The following is an 18,146-nucleotide window of genomic DNA, read 5'->3' as shown; positions in this document are numbered from 1 at the left end:
CTAAAATGAACTAGCCAGCTAGCTAATAAGTTAGCAATCTTTCTTGACAGTTCACTCAAGCGGTCAAATGTGTTACCTTCAAATAGTCCCGATAAGAACGTCGCTGGTAAGAACGCTTCCTAGTTAATGGTTCCTCAAAAGTGCATCGCACAAAGTGGACAAATGCAACATAGTGATAAATATTGTTATTGTCCAATGATTACAAGAAAAAACTCACACACACGAACATTTTAGAATTCCACAATGTTTAGGCCTACCGGTATTTCAAAAATGTAACTCATTAGCCTAACTTTCATCAGTTCACTTTTTTACATTAATCGAAGGTGGAATTGAAGGCAAAATGGCAAGGGTAGGCTTTCATCTCACCGAAAATGTATTTCTTTCTCTAAAAGGGGCAGTCCATTGTCACATAGCTCAGTTGGTGCAATCAAAAAATAATATGCCATAATGCAGGCAAGATGGATAGTCTTTTCCGCTCGCTCCCATAACAAAATCCCAAACACCTTCACCTTGTACAGGTAAGCCTCTGAAATACTGTACGTCATCTCTGAGTGACAGATGCAAACCAAACACTCGTCTCTGGATCGTGGTTGCTCCTCCCTGGTATAGCCCGTCGTAGCCAATTGGGTGACTCTCAGACAGACCCCAATGCCCCTTCTTGCTACAGTTCCCGCAGAGTAAAAAACACATTGGAACTAAAGGGGAGAGCTATCCATTTACAGCTGCTGCCAGACATTCGATCGTGTTCGCATGGCGAGGGGGTAACCTGATCGGCTGAAGGCTTGCCGAAACCAGGGAGGAGTGACTTACAAGGAAGGCTTGAAAAATGTCTTCTTCTTCAGGAGAAGTCACAATTTCAAATAACATCAAGAAAGAAAATGTGAAGACGGACAAGCGAGATTGCATCAAGCTTCTAGCGCTGGAAACCGCGGAGTTGTCTATGGAGCGCGCAACTTCGAACACTGATGCAGTCCACAGTGAACTTCTGGTGAGCGCGGCTTCCTCGCTGGCATTCTCCCCGGAGCAAGTGGCGTGTGTCTGCGAGGCTTTGCAGCAGGGAGGCAATGTGGACCGGCTGGCCAGGTTTTTATGGTCCTTACCACAGAGTGACCTGCTACGTGGCAACGAAAGCATCTTGAAAGCCCAAGCTCTTGTCGCTTTTCATCAAGCTCGGTACCAGGAGCTCTACAGTGTTTTGGAGAACCACAACTTCAGTCCATTCAATCACTCCTCGCTGCAAGACCTCTGGTATAAGGCACGGTACACCGAGGCAGAGAAAGCGCGGGGGAGACCCCTGGGCGCCGTGGATAAATATCGCCTGCGGAGAAAGTACCCACTACCCCGGACTATCTGGGACGGGGAAGAGACAGTATACTGCTTCAAAGAGAGGTCCCGCAACGCGCTGAAGGATCTATACAAGCAGAATAGATATCCCTCTCCAGCCGAGAAAAGAAACCTCGCTAAAATCACGGGACTCTCCTTGACGCAGGTCAGCAACTGGTTCAAAAACAGGAGACAGAGGGACAGAAACCCGTCCGAAGCACAATCAAAAAGGTGAGAAAATAATCCGTTGATTGCTTGATTTTACGCAAATGGCACAGTGTGCATAATAGTTTAAGAAATTAAACTCAGAAATTCATTACCAGGAGTCATTTTGAGAGATTATTGCTGGCAAGGTCGAGCAGGCTTGCCTTGTATGGTACATGCACACCTGACTGAAGCCTCTGACGATTGCATGGTAGTCGCTCATAGAGCTTGGTGTGCGAGTTGACAGCGTAAATCATTAACTTTATAATATAGGCACCAAAAAAATTGTGCAGGGTAGCTTACACGCCGCTAATGTTTTGAAATATGAGGCTGTTGCCATCCAGATCAGGTTTCATTTGCGTGTTAGGGCACTAAGAGCATGGACCCCAGTCCAACATAAGCCTACTCTATTCCAAATGTAACTTTTATACTCTAGATTGTGTTATAAATAAGTTGCTTTTATAGATGTAGCCTATACATATGAATAGTCTCCGTTCATATGTTAGGGTTCACAATTAACTGAATCCAATTCTCACCACATAAATCACTTTGGCAAGTTTCTTTCCCTCTTATCAAACCAGGGGAATTAGAACACCTCCCCTTCATTAGAAAATCCCCCAGACAGATAGATATTATTCCCTTCTTTTTATGTTTTCTTCTCGTGCGTACCTGGTGAAGGTGACCTCTTACCCACCCTGCAGACATTGGTTGAATCAACGTTGTTTTCACGTAATTTCAACGGAATTACATTGAACCAGCGTGGAATAGACTTTGAATTGAGGTCTGTGCCCAGTAGGTACTCTCTCTCTCACCACAAACTTCCCCAAAATAATGCTATAAATTGATCAAAGGCATTTGTTTTTTGCAATCCACTTCATTCCAGTTTGTGGGGTCCAATAATTATATTGCCACTGACTAAACATTATTGTGCTTTGAGTGACAAAATAAGTGATTATAAGCCTGAGCTAATTTATGGAGAAGATGAATAGGATTTATGCTTCTTCAATAATTGGCATGCAGGCCTCAGGACGATGAAGAATACGTTTCTCTTTAGTTCAGAGAGCACGTCTTTTTTGTAGCAAGTGAAATGCAGCTTTTTCAGTCACTCGCTCATGATGAAAAATACGATTCAGATGGCATTGTTCGATTTCCTAATATTTTACTAACATTATTAATTTAAAAAGTGAAGCTATGCAAACATAAAATAAAAAGACGTTATATGCACACATAAGAAAATACAAATAAAGGTATTTGACCATGTGTTGTCACGCTGCGACCGCTTGCATTTGTCACCCCGGAATTTATTACGCCAAATGGTAGACCTGAATGAGTATAACTAAAGGAGGGCTATAATCCAATTTACTCTCCATGGGGTAAAACGTTTGGTAGTCGACTTTCATCATTAAAGCCATGTTTGAGAGATCTCCATTGATCACCACTGCCCACAAATATTGTGTGCCAATAAAATTATATAGCCTGTGTAATGTGGTTGTATCATTGTTTTCATAGGCTAAGAGAGTTTAGGTATGGACAAAGTTGCTTTGACATATCAGCCATATTACTTTGTATGCAAATAATGTCTTTCTATGGTTATTTCGGTTTCAAAATCTGTCTGTCACTCACTCTGTCAGTAGTAAGACTCAACCTGTGCACTCACCAATGACAACAACATAAGTCAAACCAGTAGGACAACTTACTTCGCTGAGCTCAATTCTTCCTCACACAATTCCATCATTAAAGTCTACCAAGAATTAAGAAGAGGACATATTTTCTTCAGACAGTCCCTGAGCTGCTTTCAATGTCTCACTCTCTTCTCCCCCCTGCATTTTTTCCACAGTGAATCTGATGGCAACCACAGCACAGAGGATGAGTCTAGTAAAGGGCAGGGGGAGCTCTCTCCACGCCCCCTCTCCAATTCATCTGAAGGGACGATGACCCATGGGGTCCTCCCCCTGCAGACAGGGTCTCTGGACAGTGGTGTAATCATCCAACAGATTGGAGACATCAAGATACCCCCTGGATCCAGCAGCGAGGTGCTCTTCAACGGAAACCTAGTGACAAGTAACCCCTCCACTGTCTTCCATAACGGTGGCTCGTCTTACCTCCAGGCCCCCAGCAACATCTTGTTCAATGGGCTCAACCTGGGCATCCAGCCCTTGGCCTTCAACTCCCTGCGGCCCTCTGGGGGGGTCTTGATGGGGGGCTCTGGTGTGGACATGCAGATGCAGGCAGGCCAGGAGAAGGGGCTGGCAGGCTCCAGTGTGGACTACACCTCCTATTCTGGCTGTGTAAACGGAGCAGAGGTGAAGCTGGAGGGGGTTTACAGCATGGCAGCTCAAAACGGCGGCTCGTCTGTCCTCACGTTCAGCTCGTCTTCAGGGGCGCTCCAGCTGGGCGGTTACAGTCTGGTCCACGTGCCTAGCGGCGTATCCAACGGCGAAGGGACGTCACTGCTCAACAGCAACTTGGGTCTTCCTCCTCTGCAGCTCCCCTCTGACTCCTCATCACTCTCACAAGGTGGGTTGACTTTACCTCATATCTGTCTATGTGGTGGTGTGTGTGTATCAGGGGGTGTTGGGAAAGGCAGAAGACACATTTCCCTTCTAACCAATGGACAACAATGTTGTATTTTATTCTATTCTACATTTAAAACAAAAAATCCACATTGAAGTTTTGCTGGTAGCAGTTTCCGAGGTATTGGTGACAACTAATGACTGTTCTATATATAGTATTATAGCATTTTAGGTGCTATTCCAACTGCTAATAGAGAAAGAGAGAGTGCATTACAGTAAAATGGTGGTTGACCCTAACCTTTCAAACATCTAAAATATTAGAGCAACTTAACCCCGCTCCCCTTAAAAAAAAATTGAGTCCTGGGTTGAAATGGAAATGGGTGTAGTCACCAGCTTTGTTATGCATTCAATATGTCTGAGCTGTCTTAGCAGATGCTTTTTACTACACTGCAATGAGTTGGGGCTGGATGCAAAGGCCACACACAGACACACACACACACACACATCCATATTTTCTTGTGTGGTGATATATGGTGGTCCTGGAAAATTATAGAGATGAATGGAACACAGGTTCTGAAGTCATCATCAGTCATCATCACTGCACCCTCCTGACCTCAGGGGGAGAGAGGAGGATAATCTGTTTAAGACAATCACAGGACTGAAAAAACGTACTAACGAGGAGAGAGTCATTACAGCACTTAATTTGACAAAAAGCAGAGAACTCATACCAGGACAACAGGAAAGTAAAATGGAAAGAAAAAAGCCTTCTTGTTGGCCCCTAGCAGGCTTTTACAGCAATACGACTCTCCTGGGTCTCACAGGGCCAGCTTCCAAAACCAGGAGTTGTGAGAGAGACACAGCAGAGATTTCAGATGGAATTATGTTGCAAGTTAGAGTAAGAGTGAGGGACAGTAAGAGTGAAGCCAAAGATTTACAGAACTATGTTATAGTCAAGGAGGAGAGGATGTTATAGTGGTTCAGAGATTAGAATATAAAGTACTGTTAGATGAAGGAAGTATAAAATGTTTAGTCTAATAATCTGTCATTTGAATATCCCAGGTACAATCCAAATGAACAATGTAGCAGTCAGTTCTTCTAGTGAGGACTCCTACCACCACCAGCACCATCAGGACAAGCTGGCCATGGCCCCCATGCACCCCTGCACGGTGCTCTACAGCATGGGCAACGCTGGACAGACCTCCATCAAGAAGGAGCCCCTGGAGGGTTGTGGGGGTGGAGGGGTGTACTCCTACCACCATGGCCTTCACCTGGACCCCAGTGGGCAGCTCAGCTACTCCTCAGACCCACTAACCTCAGAGGAGGTCCCCTCCAGCCGGGGCTCCTCCTCTGACGTAACCACTGTCAGCTCCTCCAGTCCAGAGCCTGAGGTCTACACCAGCCTCACCGTCAGCACCCCTCTGATGGCCCAAACAGACCCTAACGGACACCAACTCCAGCCTGGGGAGTACCTCAGGGGCCACAACCCACAACCTGTCCCCTCCTCACACCTTCTGGGCCCTGGCATGAACAACAACTACATGTCTGTGTCGGAGAGTAAGGTGGACGCTAGTGGCGGTGGGGTGAATGAGATGGTGCGGGTCATGTGTGGGGAAATGGAGCCGGGGGAGGAGAAGGAGCTGGCCAAATTACAGACAGTGCAGATGGATGAGGACATGGTTGACGTTTAACCTGTAACCTATGACCTTTCATAAGCACTCATATCTGCCCAAGCAGTGATGTGGTGAATCTTTTTACTCTTTTTTTTTACCATTCATTTCCTCTAACTGTTAAATTATTTGCTCATGTTGTGTTCATTTTACCTTACAATAAACTCTATTCAGATCAAACCCCTTGGATTGGCACCATGAAGTCATCCTATTTAAATATTTTAAAATCCCCCGATCTTTCCTCTATGCCTTGCAGAAAGGCATGACTAGCTGTTATTTTCGAAGTCCCTTGCATGCATTTGAACCACATTTTAAGTGTGCATTTTTTTAAAGACAACACCTGCTACTTCCTGTTGAGTGGACTTAATCTGCAGAACAGGTGTTGGAATGGCCCTGGTCATGTGACCAGGATGTTCCTCCAAACTAAGTGCATCATCTGGGTGAAACCAAAAAGGTAATTTAGTAGGGGCAGGGGTAGCGTCTCTGTGAAAAGGTTCATTAAAACCACTAACGCTGCACTGAAAACCACACATGAAACCACATACAAATAACAGGAAACCACTGTACACAGCAGTTGCGGATTTATGCAATTTAGTCCTTCAATAAGAAATTACTGTACATTTCTGCCTCGTAAAATGTCAGACTTCAAATGGGTGGCAGGTAGCCTCAAGGTTAGAGCGTTGGGCCAATAACCGATCCGGTTCGAATCCTGGGGCTGACAATGTGAAAATTCTGTCTCTATGCCTTTGAGCAAGGCACTTAACCCCAGGGGCGCTGGACAATGGTGACCCTGGTCGTGACCCCACTCCCTGTGGGTGTCTCTGGGGAGTTGGGATATGCAAGAACCACATTTCCATTACACACACGTGTAACAGGACAAATATAAGACCCCCCCCCCCCCCCCAAAATTATTATTATTCACTGACCTCTCCCAATTTGCACTATAGCATCAAAACATAAGATTGTAGCTTCAACATAGAACATGTAGAACATACTTTGTCCTCTGGGGGAAACATTAGCAAATCAATACTGTGACATTTGTTATAATGTGTAAAACATATTTCAAGCTTCATATATTTCAAGCTTCCACCATTATTGGAGACAGGGTGGGGGCCTAAAAGGGCTGTTACACAGTCCAGTCTGTGTCTAAATGAACATAGTAAAACCTCTATATGCTGTTTGGCAACAGTATATCCCATCATTCATTTCTAAATGTCTCCTAAACTGTCTCTGTGAAAAAATACATCCAAAATATTTTTCTACAAAGTAAAACCGGCGTGCCTGTTCGTGTGTTTGTATGAGAATCTGGGAGGGGGGTATTGTGATTGATGGAGGAGAACCACATGCAGTCTGATGTGTTTTATATGGAGAGGGATTTCTATTGTGTCCCTTTGCATGGCAAACTGAGTTAACAATATTAGAATGTCTTACTACTAGTGCCTTTTACTTTTAATTGTTATTTTTAAATACGATTGACTGTGGCTAACACGTTCTCTACACTTTATGATTGATGTGTAGGTGCAGAGTGTGACACATGCAATGCATTAATGGGTTTCTGATAAAGCTTAGCTATTCCACCTTGGGTAATTTCCTGGTTTTGTCAGATAGGGGCATAAGGAAGACATATCCTGTTATATTAATGTAGATAGTAAGTGGACATCATCAGTCAACAAATACATGTGGAGCACACAGACACACAACACAAAACCATTATATGTCATGACCAGCAGATGTCATTTACACATAACAGTAAGACAGTAAGACACAGATCCATGTACATAGTGTGGCCAGTACATTTTTCTTTGTCAGGTTCCATGACCTAAACCCCCATTCAGAGTAGTGCTATGAACAGACTGCAAACTGACATAAAGATGACATTACAGAACAACTTTGTCTACTTGCTCTGATGTCACATACCAAAAATGAGCCATAGGCATATGGTAAAACAGATTGTTTTTTATTTGATCTTGAACTGTACATTTGTAATCTCAAATGATCTGGATGTATTTTTTTAAATCTACATACTTCATTAAAAGTTTATATTTATAAAAATATAAAACTGTTACACTTTTTTCAATTTTTTTCTCGATGTATTTTTGATTAAACATGTGAGTTGGGTTCGTGTTTAATGTTATGTCTACAGTGGACCTAAATTCTCGAGACAGGAAGCATATATCTTCTATATATTTAAAAGACTTAAAAAGCCAAACTCTGTGAGGATAGGGGTATAACAGTCGTGCCCTAATCCAACAAGCCTACAACCTCGCTCTGCAAACCTGCAGTGATCATTTGCACATGCCTGGCAACCTGGAGTTCATTAGCCCTCCTTTTCTCATCTCAGCCCCCGTAATTCATATAAACAGCAATGAGATTTCCAGAGGTACTGCTCTTAGGGGTGGGGGGTCTACAGCTCCAAAACACCCTGTCCCAGGACCCTCTCCCTGGGCTAACCCAGAGCAAGCCCTGTCTGGCTCACTCAGCCAACCCACAAGTGGACGAATGAGTCTGAAGTGCTGTCACTCACAAGCACTGTGTGTCTGTACAGAGAAAGCCTGAACTGCTCACATGGCTTAGGGGAATTTTACATGATCTTCCACCCAATTCTGATTCACTCCATCGGATCCCAAGTAAGGCTAAGTAAGATGGTGGGTGGGTGGGTGGGTGGGTGGGGGTGGGGGGGTGTGGGGGGGGGGGGATTGTGGATGGGTAGATGGGCAAATTATAGTGGTTTAGAGACCGAACTATTGGCCTTGTGCTCTTTGTGGATCCTTTTTATGGGTTCTATGCAGATGACCCAAATAAACAGAAGGTGTTTGTCTCTGCTCACTCAATGGTGATGAGGCCCGGACAGAGACGGGGAGAGAGTGGGAGAAAAGGAGCTGGAGAGGCAGGTTGCTGGTGTATGGTTACCTGTGCACAGGTGACCTTGCCACAGGCATTGGATTAGCTGATTGTTAGGTATCAGGTAACACCTCCTGTAATATTGAAGAAGGCTTTGTTGAAGCCCTGAACAATGTCCCATTGGCAATGGGAGCCCATGTTCTGTTGGTCTCACGGGGTGGGGCCCCCAGAAAGCTCGAAATTGCACATTTTTATTGTGCCTGTAGAATAGGAAAAAAATGAACACCACACTCAGTCCATTTTATGGAAGACTAAACATTATTTTGAAGAACATGTCACATCTGTTTGTAATATTGCTATTTTATTTTAATTACAGTAGCCTACAAGGCAACCTTGTTAGATGTATTGCATATTTTATTTTTCCATAAATATTTCACTTTTAAAATTACACACTTGTTTGTATAAAATGCATCCAGCAGCTATCGTTTACGATCAAGTACACTCCAATCCAACGACATAATGTTACCAAAAAGTAGAAGAAAAAATATGTAGGCCTATCATTTTTTCCGCAATTTAAAACGTGCACTGTAAAACATGCAAGGGCGAGCAGTAAAAGAAGGGAAACCCCCCAGAACCGAGGCCTTATTAAAAACGGTGACCTCTGATCTCTTGGATAGTTTCAAAGATGACATTTAATGCGGTGCAGCAGACTGCAAGCCATATGTAACATGACCTGGGGAGCGCGGTACTGCGCTGATCCACGTCCCACTCACTAATGAGAGGCCAGGGGTCGCTGGGTGCCGCACAGCTCCAACAGACCCACCCACCACCAATACTTTCCCCACTGAGATTCATTTGTTGATTCCGAAAGAGAGAAGTAAAGAAATGAAAGTAAAGTTAGTAAATATATGTAAAATGATGCATCACTGGTGAAAACGGGCATTCTACGGCGTTTACGATGTGAGATGTGTCTGTGCGTAAAATCCATTGGGAATGACAGAGGTTAGGCTAGTTGTTTTCACCATCAAAACTACAACGCAGTTTTTAACTTCGACCTCCGTTAATAGAGTTATCAGGCGTGAGAAAATATCTGCACATGTTCAGTCCATCATCCACAATCAAAGAGAAGGGGAAAGGTGCGACCTGGGGCGATTTAATGGTCGGTTCTGCACTATAAGGGCAACGAATAACATATGCGTGAAAACGGTCCAAACGTGCACTAGTAAACGTCCCCTGATTACACGTGCCCGTGTGTTTCCATCCATCTCTATATCTCTCTCTTTCTCCCCTTCACTCACACACACACACACACACACACACACACACATACACACACATACACACACACACGTTGTTCGCCACTGAACAGTAATATGTTGAGAGAGAGGCAACAGCTGGGAGGCCGCATCATCTCCACACCACACGGGTCAGATGGTATTTCCCAGAGAAACACACCACTTTGTAACAGGAGCGACGCAGATAAGACTCATATGACTATTGAGGAGTTAGACTTCGTCTCAAAGCCATTAAAGCATGACAGCTTCTTTCGCCATGCCGAATGTCACCTGCCCAATATATGTTTTATTAGTTGTGTTTCCAACACTCACAGACATTTTAAATTCATTTAAAATATAATTTAGCACATTGACACTGAAGATAAGCTACTCTCCAAGTAGCCTAATTCAACGGAGGCTTCGTTTTAGGCAATGTGAATATATCACATCTCGATCTGTGCATAAGGCAATTGGATTGTCGTTTATAAGCTGGCGCCCCCTCCCTGCCAATAACCTTACACGTTGTCTGAAACCAATGATTTCAAATGGTTTAGAAAATAAGGACAACACGACAAAACATTGTGGTTATTTTAATACATAGAACTCGTACAGGCCTACGGTTTAAGCTTCTTAATCGAATTATATTTTAACAAGCGTGTTTACTGACCTGCTGTATAATAACCTTTCGTAGCCTATGGGCTGGCAATGCGAGGAAAGTGAGCCGTAATGATTTGGATTGGGGGTGACCGCAGTGCTCTTATAAAATGCCTAATTTTCTAACATGATAGGATTCCATGTTACGATGATAATTGCGGCTGCAATTTGATTTACTAATTCATGTCAACGGTTGTGTTTTGAGAAAGCAGTAACTAATTCGGAGTATTGCACTAAAAGTGATGAATAGGCTTGTATTTTTACTATATAGGCCCTATGTTGGGCTGAGCCTATAGGCCATTACAAACTAACAGAATATAAATCAAATCCTAGTCGTGGTAATTAATGAATCACATATTTTCGTCACAGGTGAGTGAGTTAAATGATCAATTATATATTTAAAAAATAACAATAATACAAGATTGTCGTTTATACAGACACGACATTTGCCTAAGCCTATATTGGGTTATAAAAATATAGACAATCTAAAACAGATTTGATGTAACCTAACAGAATACATGTTTGTTTAAGAATGCTTGTTGCATACTTTGCATAGTTTGAATATAGATAGGCCTATGCAACGAATTGTACGGGGTGGCAAATATTATAGGCCCACTTTTTAATTGAAAAACATTTTACAGCAATTATTAGGCCTGGGCTATATGTCTATGTCTCGAACTATTTTGATTTATCCAAGTAGGCTGGATATCTTAAGGGAAGCCACTGGACTGCATACAGTCCATATTTTTCAGCCAATTTGAACAGTATCAGCATTGTTCCATTCAACAGCTGAAATAGCAGTTTTGATTTAGCGAAACCCATCTGCTAGCCTATTGTTTGTGTTAAACCGGCTTTGCAGGACTTTCATAATTTTACTCTCTCCCCTTTTAATGAAGAAAAGGCTTCACTCACAAAACGCCACATATAGACGGTTTGATATGAAATATGGTGACGTTTTTATGAAGTGCTTTATGTTTTTGTGGCTCGGTTTCTTTCTCCCTCTCGTTGTGTGCAGAGACGTGGCCAGTCGTCATCGTTTCTCATGGGCATTGGAGGGGTGTCCACATCTTGAAATAATCACGACCTGAGATCGAGCACGTCCCCCTGGCTTCTCCGGTTAAAGTAGGAGGCGCGGCGCAATGTGGTAGAGATATTAGAGAAACCTGCGAGTGGCTCATTTGCTGGTGCATGGGGTTAGAGAACTGAGCGGAGCGCACCCCATAGGTAGGCCTAATGTCGAGAACCGGCAGGCCAACATTAGGCACGTTATGCACCTTTTTTTAAATGCAAAATGATGGGCCCTTTGTTTTCGATTGTAGCCTATCCCACATTAATTCATAACTTATTGTACTGTCTGATTTGCATGGCAGAATGCACATCTCTTAACCGACGTTAGGCTACTTGGGATGCTCGTTTGATTTTGTTTTCCTTTATAATCAGTACAACCGGGAAGGTCTAGCAATTATCTCTGGCCGTAAGTTCATCAGGAGGCAGTTATGTTGAGATCATAAAACGTTCTCAGCAAAGCTTTGAGTCTTAAACTTCATTCATTGCATACCCTTGTTAATTAGATTGTATGATGGAAGGTTCATTTACAAAAAGTGCACCTACGTCAATATTATAATCTTTATGGTAATAGGCATTATTTCCAGACTGATGAAGCACGAGGTAGCCTACAGTTTGTTTTTACCGGTGTCTGCGACCACAAAAACAATTGATAAAACCAACGCTCGATTAAACCTTAACTGGCAGTGGTGTATGGAATACCAAATATGTTACCAGTAAATTAGACTATATTTCATTAGCAATATCACATATTGGTTAAATATGTAGCCTAAAGGACAGCAGAAATAAAATTGGCTGCCCTCGAAATGCTCCTTTCGGGTGTCTAGTTCTCAACGTGTTGCCCGAGAGTCACGTTGCAAAACCTGGGAAAGATAAGGAATTTGATCTATCCTTCAAAATAACGACTCAACGACCAAGAGCCTGTGACTCACATCACTAATGTACTAATGGATAGGTGTTATGTTTCACGCCACAACATTGAGGACAGCAGGGGAAAGACGATTTCCAAGAAAATAACCTTGGGAGAGCCCGGAATATAAATGTACATCATTTCCTAGAAATATAAAGTTTTCACACCATAATAAATTAACAATTAGTGCAATATGGTAGGCCAGTCTAAAATTGACTAATGCGAATTGAAACGAAACAACATGAAAAAAACAGATATAACAGAATATCCTAATGATTACATATGAGCCTAATGACGTAGACAAGGCTTTTGGAAATTGAAAGAATTAGACAAGTTGCAAAAAACCTCAAATACATATTTTATCAATGTACATTTCCATCAATGTGCTAACACATTTTTAGGTTCAGCCAGTCAGGTAGGCATATGCATTGGTGCATAGAGAGGAGTCGAGTCACACCAGTAAAATATAATGCAATAGCCTACTTTAATACTCATGTACAAACTGAATAGCATAACGTTGGGTTTATTAGGGCTATTATTTGGACGTTAAATAAAAGGAGATTAATGTATTCCATAATCTATACCACAGTATTATTTTTGGAGAATGTCCGTTGTAAACTCAGTGAAATAACGTGTAAGAAGGCTAATATTCTACATTATAAGGTATAGGCCTATAGGTTTCTTTAATCAATAGACCATCATGCAATATTTACATACAGAGGCCTTTCAAATAACTATCCTAAGTTATTTTTGAAATAGGATAGCATCGGTGCTTTAAACCCATGCCAGTTTATTTACAATATCTTTACAATGTTGCACCCCACTGGGCATAGATGCCATTTCAAGGTCTAGGTATTATGTACATTTGGTTGTTTTCAACTAACGTGAATTCAACTTGAAATCAACAAAAAACTTTCACCATGTCATTGGATCTAAGTTAAAATGCCTGTAAGTTGATGACTTTTTGCAACTCCAATAAGTGTTCCACGTTGATTCAACGTCATCACAAAGATTTTGGTGGTTAAATGACATAGAAACAACGTTGGTTCAACCAGTTTTTGCCCAGTGGGATGTTTCTTTACCTTTTTTTTCTATCTGAAAGCCCCAACCTTTGTGGCAGGCACTCATGACACGTATAACTAGCATAAGAAGTTCTAAAATTATATCACCTCATAAAATAAACTACTTATAATTAATAGACTATGAAAAATAGCAGGGAATTACACAATCTGCGTGCTATGAACGCGAATGCAAGATGAGGGGGGTTGACAGTGACAATAATGAATCATGCATGGTGATGCAGTAAATTACTTCAGCTATATCCATCGATCTCTTACTTAACTTCAAGCCCTGTCTGAAACTCTCCAAAAACATGGCGAGGACATGATAAAAATGCCCTTTAAGCGGTCTGTAATAATTGATTAGCATTTAGGTACCTCTGCTCCCTCCGCTAACGCTGGAGAGGAGTACAGGGGGGGGGGGGGGGGGGCTCCAATTTCAGCCCCTGACGTATTCCCCCCAGGGAGGAAACGGACCTGCAAACTCAGTTCTGCTCGGCTGCCAGGGTATAGGGCAGTGGAAGAGCCAATCAACGAATCGCGCAGCGCTCTCTTTAAGCCTGACATATCTCCAACAGGAACAAATTGTCCCAACAATCAACATCCGAATCTCCCGTGCGCATCAGGGGTTGAGTGGATATTGCCCGGGCGGATTGTACAGGGTTCTGGAACAGAATAACAGTGAATAATATTTTGACTCTCATCATCCTTCTGGATTGGGCTGGGGACCGGACATCATGTCAATACTACCTTCGTTTGGGTTTACCCAGGAGCAAGTAGCCTGCGTCTGCGAGGTCCTGCAACAAGGAGGGAATCTGGAGAGGCTCGGTCGTTTTCTCTGGTCTCTCCCAGCGTGTGACCACCTCCACAAGAATGAAAGTGTACTGAAAGCAAAGGCGGTGGTCGCCTTCCACCGAGGGAACTTCAGAGAGCTATATAAGATCCTGGAGAGCCACCAGTTTTCCCCGCACAATCATCCCAAGCTGCAGCAGCTGTGGCTGAAAGCGCACTACGTGGAGGCGGAGAAATTGCGCGGCCGACCGCTTGGAGCCGTGGGGAAGTATAGGGTCCGCAGGAAATTCCCTCTGCCCCGCACGATCTGGGACGGCGAGGAGACCAGTTATTGCTTTAAGGAGAAGTCAAGGGGTGTTCTGAGAGAGTGGTACACGCATAACCCCTATCCCTCCCCGCGAGAGAAAAGGGAGCTGGCCGAGGCCACGGGACTGACCACTACGCAGGTCAGCAATTGGTTCAAAAACAGACGCCAGAGAGACAGAGCCGCAGAAGCTAAAGAAAGGTATGCTTAAATCAAAAAGTAAAATGTTGCCATATGGGCCTATAAATTAATAGTAGAATATAATAAACGGAACATCATCACATGCGTAATCTCCCAGGTGGAATTTCGTTGAATAAATTCCAAACTTTCTAATTAATTTCCAGTGACATGTCCTTATGCTGATTTTTAGATGGCCCAAATAATATTAGAGTAAATGTATGCTGAATGATTTGTCCATTGTAAGTTAGAATTTATCCACAGTAAATTACATTTCCAACATTTAGTGTGATAACCCTAAACAAAGCCTATGGCCTGCAGACATTTGAAATGGAACCAATGACAGCCTATTGACTATCATTATTTCGATAGTGTTCTAAACATTTCTGGCATCTGAAGAAGTTATAGCTATTTAGATAATGTTACATATACAATTGGAGCTACAGGTCACGCGTTTAAGTCGTCAACATATGGAATCAGTATGATAAGATATATTGTTCTAATGAAATAATTAAAAGTATGTGACCAAAAGTTTACATTTTGCAATTGAAATGTACAAATAATTCAAACGGATTTAATATTTTCTAAATTGCTTTCTCCTAAAGTTTAAACCAATATTGTATTGGATTGTTGTTGTCTTATTATTGAAATGTATGGCTTGTTTTTAGCCTATACGACTATAGATTCTGTAAACCTGTGTCCAACAGGCCTTCATCACTAATTTTGACATATCTTCCCTTCTCAGAGAGAACAGCGAAAACAATAACTCCGGTAACAACAAACAGAACCAGCTGTCTCCCCTCGACGGCGGCAAGTCGCTCATGTCCAGCTCGGAAGATGAGTTCTCTCCACCACAAAGCCCTGATCAGAACTCTTTGCTTTTGCTCCAGGGAAATATGAGTCACCCCGGCGTCTCCTCTTACCCTATGACCGGCCTCGGTGGCGCACAGCCGCTGCATGGAATGCACGGACACCCGCACCAACTCCAAGACTCGTTGCTGGGACCTCTAACGTCGAGCCTTGTGGATCTAGGCTCCTAAAGGCAAACTGATACTATCCTTGAAAAGACTGATAACTCTACCAGATTGAATAGGCCTACATATATGAAATTAAACTGTGGTAACTTATAACTAGACTGACTTTTGTCTGTCGTTAAATTTGGTTACAACTATAACGCAATTCCTTTATGCGCTTATCCGATTTAGGAGGTACCCTCCTGCCCGTTAATATACAATCAACCCCCTTTTACGAACTCTTAAGTCAACGAGACACTTAAACTGGACTGCCCTTTGCTTAATTTATGATATTTTTGTTCGGATTAAATGTATAGCACCTTCCTGCTATGGAAACTAAGAAACAACGTTTTCATTAGAATCATAATAATTCGTTTCCAATAAAACCAAAAAGACGTCACATTTGTTTCATGTGTGTTATTTGTATATCCACTCAATAAAATAAATAGTATTATATATTCATATACTATATATTAATTAATTCCTCAAATATATTTAGGGCATGCAAAAAAAATATGGGCTAAAATAAACCAAAACATATTGGTTAGGTTTTCCTTCATTTTGTAGCCTTGAGGCCTCTACAGTTACGCACAGCCATGGCAGGAAACAATACAAAAAATAATATATGTTAAACTTTTGTAGACGGAGTTATTCGAAAAGCAAATGCTGTTACTTAGGCGTCAATGTCACTTGGCGCTGATCACTGACTACATGGGTGAGATAGTGAGGAATTGGTGTGTGTCACTCTGGATGAAGTTCTCTGTTCAACTCTCCGGACCAAAACTACATATTTCATATTTTGTGGAAATTGTTGCTTTAATTTTCACTCAATGTCGTGGGATTTCAGAGATGCTAAAGGCGTTGAAACCAAACACATGAGCAATCCAGAATAACTAACGTTAGAAAACATCCGGATAGGGAACGTCTAAAATGTGGGCCCAAAATCTAATCGGTAAAAAGGGCCATGACATGAGGTATGCACAACAGAACAGTTTTGTTGAGGATATTTAAAGCCATGTTTTGCCTAAGGCGAAGCCTAGTTCTCGCGCTGCGGATCATTACGTCTGTGTTGCAGTGTTTACTTTGCTCTCTCCAAGTGTTTGTTCTGTCGGTTCTGGGCCACCGGAAAGCCACACCATCTGTGAAAGGCGCGCTCACGCGATGATCTTACATGAATCTGTGGCCTATTAAGAAGAACAAATACATGTATATTTTTGTAATATTTCATTCTTACACAGATATGTTCAACATCATGCACAAATGTTAGAATTACAATACATTTACTATTGAACCCTGGTATAACCCTGGTATCACTCTTGTTATAGTCTAAATGTCCTATAATAATTGTGGAAATTGAATGGTTAATTATAACACCACCATCACCAACAAGAATAACAACAGTAGCTTAATCTGAATTTTGTTGTTGTTATTAGTTATTAGCATGTTACTATATTTGTCTAACAATAATACAAATAATATACTAATAATAACACTACTAGAATAATATTAAGAATCATTGCTGCAAGGCTGATTTGTATAGGGTATTACTAGGGTCTAAAGTAGCGTGAGTTGGCCCATATGGCAATCGTCAATGGACAATAACATTTATAGCCTACTGCCTGAACCAAATATCTGCTCATATTTTGAAACTGATTTTCTCACTTGCACTAGAAAAGATTCTGGTAACCTCCTCCGTCCCCCACCCCCTACCCATTCGGCTTATGTCAGGGTGAATTGTTTTGAACATAGAGCACCAAGGATTTCCTGAGCCTAATCTGAACCAGTTGTTGCTAGCTTTAGAGCCTGATTGTGAAGATTGCAGGTCTATGCCCCTCTGTAGCATGAGGAACCCTGGCCCGGGGCAGTCTGCATCCCGGAGGAAGTTGTCATTTGGGACTGTTTCTCAGTTATGATTAACAAATGCATTCTACAGTGGAGTGAATATTTACCACTTACAGCTATGCATTTCATATTGTGAAGTGATGCGGTTGTTAGATTTTGAGTAGTTTTCCAATAATATGTTGAGAAACACTCTTTTTCATGCCACTTCGATATGGAAGAGACTTTTTTTGTAGCAGGTTAGGAGATCTTACGCAGCAGGTTAGGAAAAATCATGTAGCAGGGTAGGAGACTGAGGTTAAGGTTAGGAAAAGGATTAGGGTTAGCAAAAATGCTCTCTTAACCTGCTACAAAAATCTATTTTTTATCAGTGGCATGAAAAGAGTGTGCCCTATTATATGTTATACTAGCCCTAGGTCTACCCTATTACAAAAGGCAACTTGACACAATGCCTCAGGATTCCCTGTATGTACATGTATCCTTTAAATCTTATAAGAAAGAACGTTTGGACC

At 42.1% G+C, this 18,146-nt stretch overlaps 3 protein-coding genes across 5 annotated transcripts in view; 2 read left to right on the top strand and 1 right to left on the bottom strand.

Annotated features, from left to right (window-relative positions):
• mnat1 (MNAT1 component of CDK activating kinase) overlaps nucleotides 1-1,765 on the bottom strand; it is a 55,215-nt gene extending 53,450 nt beyond the window's left edge. Inside the window, exon 1 of one of the 3 annotated variants that reach the window (XM_021584958.3) lies at nucleotides 1,644-1,765. In XM_021584958.3, coding sequence (XP_021440633.1) covers nucleotides 1,644-1,653 — 10 coding nt within the window. In that variant the 5' untranslated portion in view covers nucleotides 1,654-1,765. Of the gene's footprint in view, nucleotides 1-76 lie in introns of all 3 variants that reach the window. The other 2 variants (XM_021584959.3, XM_090220841.1) reach the window with 2 other exon arrangements.
• On the top strand, nucleotides 649-7,766 carry LOC110505623 (homeobox protein SIX4). Its single transcript, XM_021584957.3, has 3 exons — nucleotides 649-1,554; nucleotides 3,365-4,044; nucleotides 5,100-7,766. Exons 1-3 carry the CDS (start codon nucleotides 827-829, stop codon nucleotides 5,726-5,728), a joined length of 2,037 nt encoding a protein of 678 aa, XP_021440632.3. The 5' UTR covers nucleotides 649-826; the 3' UTR covers nucleotides 5,729-7,766.
• A 4,070-nt stretch (nucleotides 7,767-11,836) lies between these two features.
• LOC110505622 (homeobox protein six1b) lies at nucleotides 11,837-16,195 on the top strand. Its single transcript, XM_021584956.3, has 2 exons — nucleotides 11,837-14,806; nucleotides 15,528-16,195. The coding sequence occupies exons 1-2, from the start codon at nucleotides 14,247-14,249 to the stop codon at nucleotides 15,820-15,822; spliced, it is 855 nt and encodes a 284-aa protein (XP_021440631.1). The 5' UTR covers nucleotides 11,837-14,246; the 3' UTR covers nucleotides 15,823-16,195.
• Nucleotides 16,196-18,146: the final 1,951 nt, after the last annotated feature.

The sequence above is a fragment of the Oncorhynchus mykiss genome, chromosome 25 (assembly GCF_057628025.1).
Source record: "Oncorhynchus mykiss isolate SJ-2025 chromosome 25, ASM5762802v1, whole genome shotgun sequence".
Taxonomy (NCBI): domain Eukaryota; kingdom Metazoa; phylum Chordata; class Actinopteri; order Salmoniformes; family Salmonidae; genus Oncorhynchus; species Oncorhynchus mykiss.
This window is presented reverse-complemented; position numbering and strand designations above follow the sequence as displayed.

Excerpts from the sequence above, each read along its gene's own strand:
- LOC110505622 (XM_021584956.3), top strand. The coding sequence starts at position 14,247 with ATGTCAATACTACCTTCGTTTGGGTTTACCCAGGAGCAAGTAGCCTGC. Across the intron at positions 14,807-15,527 it reads GCCGCAGAAGCTAAAGAAAG|AGAGAACAGCGAAAACAATA; the intron begins GTATGCTTAAAT and ends TTCCCTTCTCAG.
- LOC110505623 (XM_021584957.3), top strand. The coding sequence starts at position 827 with ATGTCTTCTTCTTCAGGAGAAGTCACAATTTCAAATAACATCAAGAAA. Across the intron at positions 1,555-3,364 it reads TCCGAAGCACAATCAAAAAG|TGAATCTGATGGCAACCACA; the intron begins GTGAGAAAATAA and ends TTTTTTCCACAG. Across the intron at positions 4,045-5,099 it reads CTCCTCATCACTCTCACAAG|GTACAATCCAAATGAACAAT; the intron begins GTGGGTTGACTT and ends TGAATATCCCAG.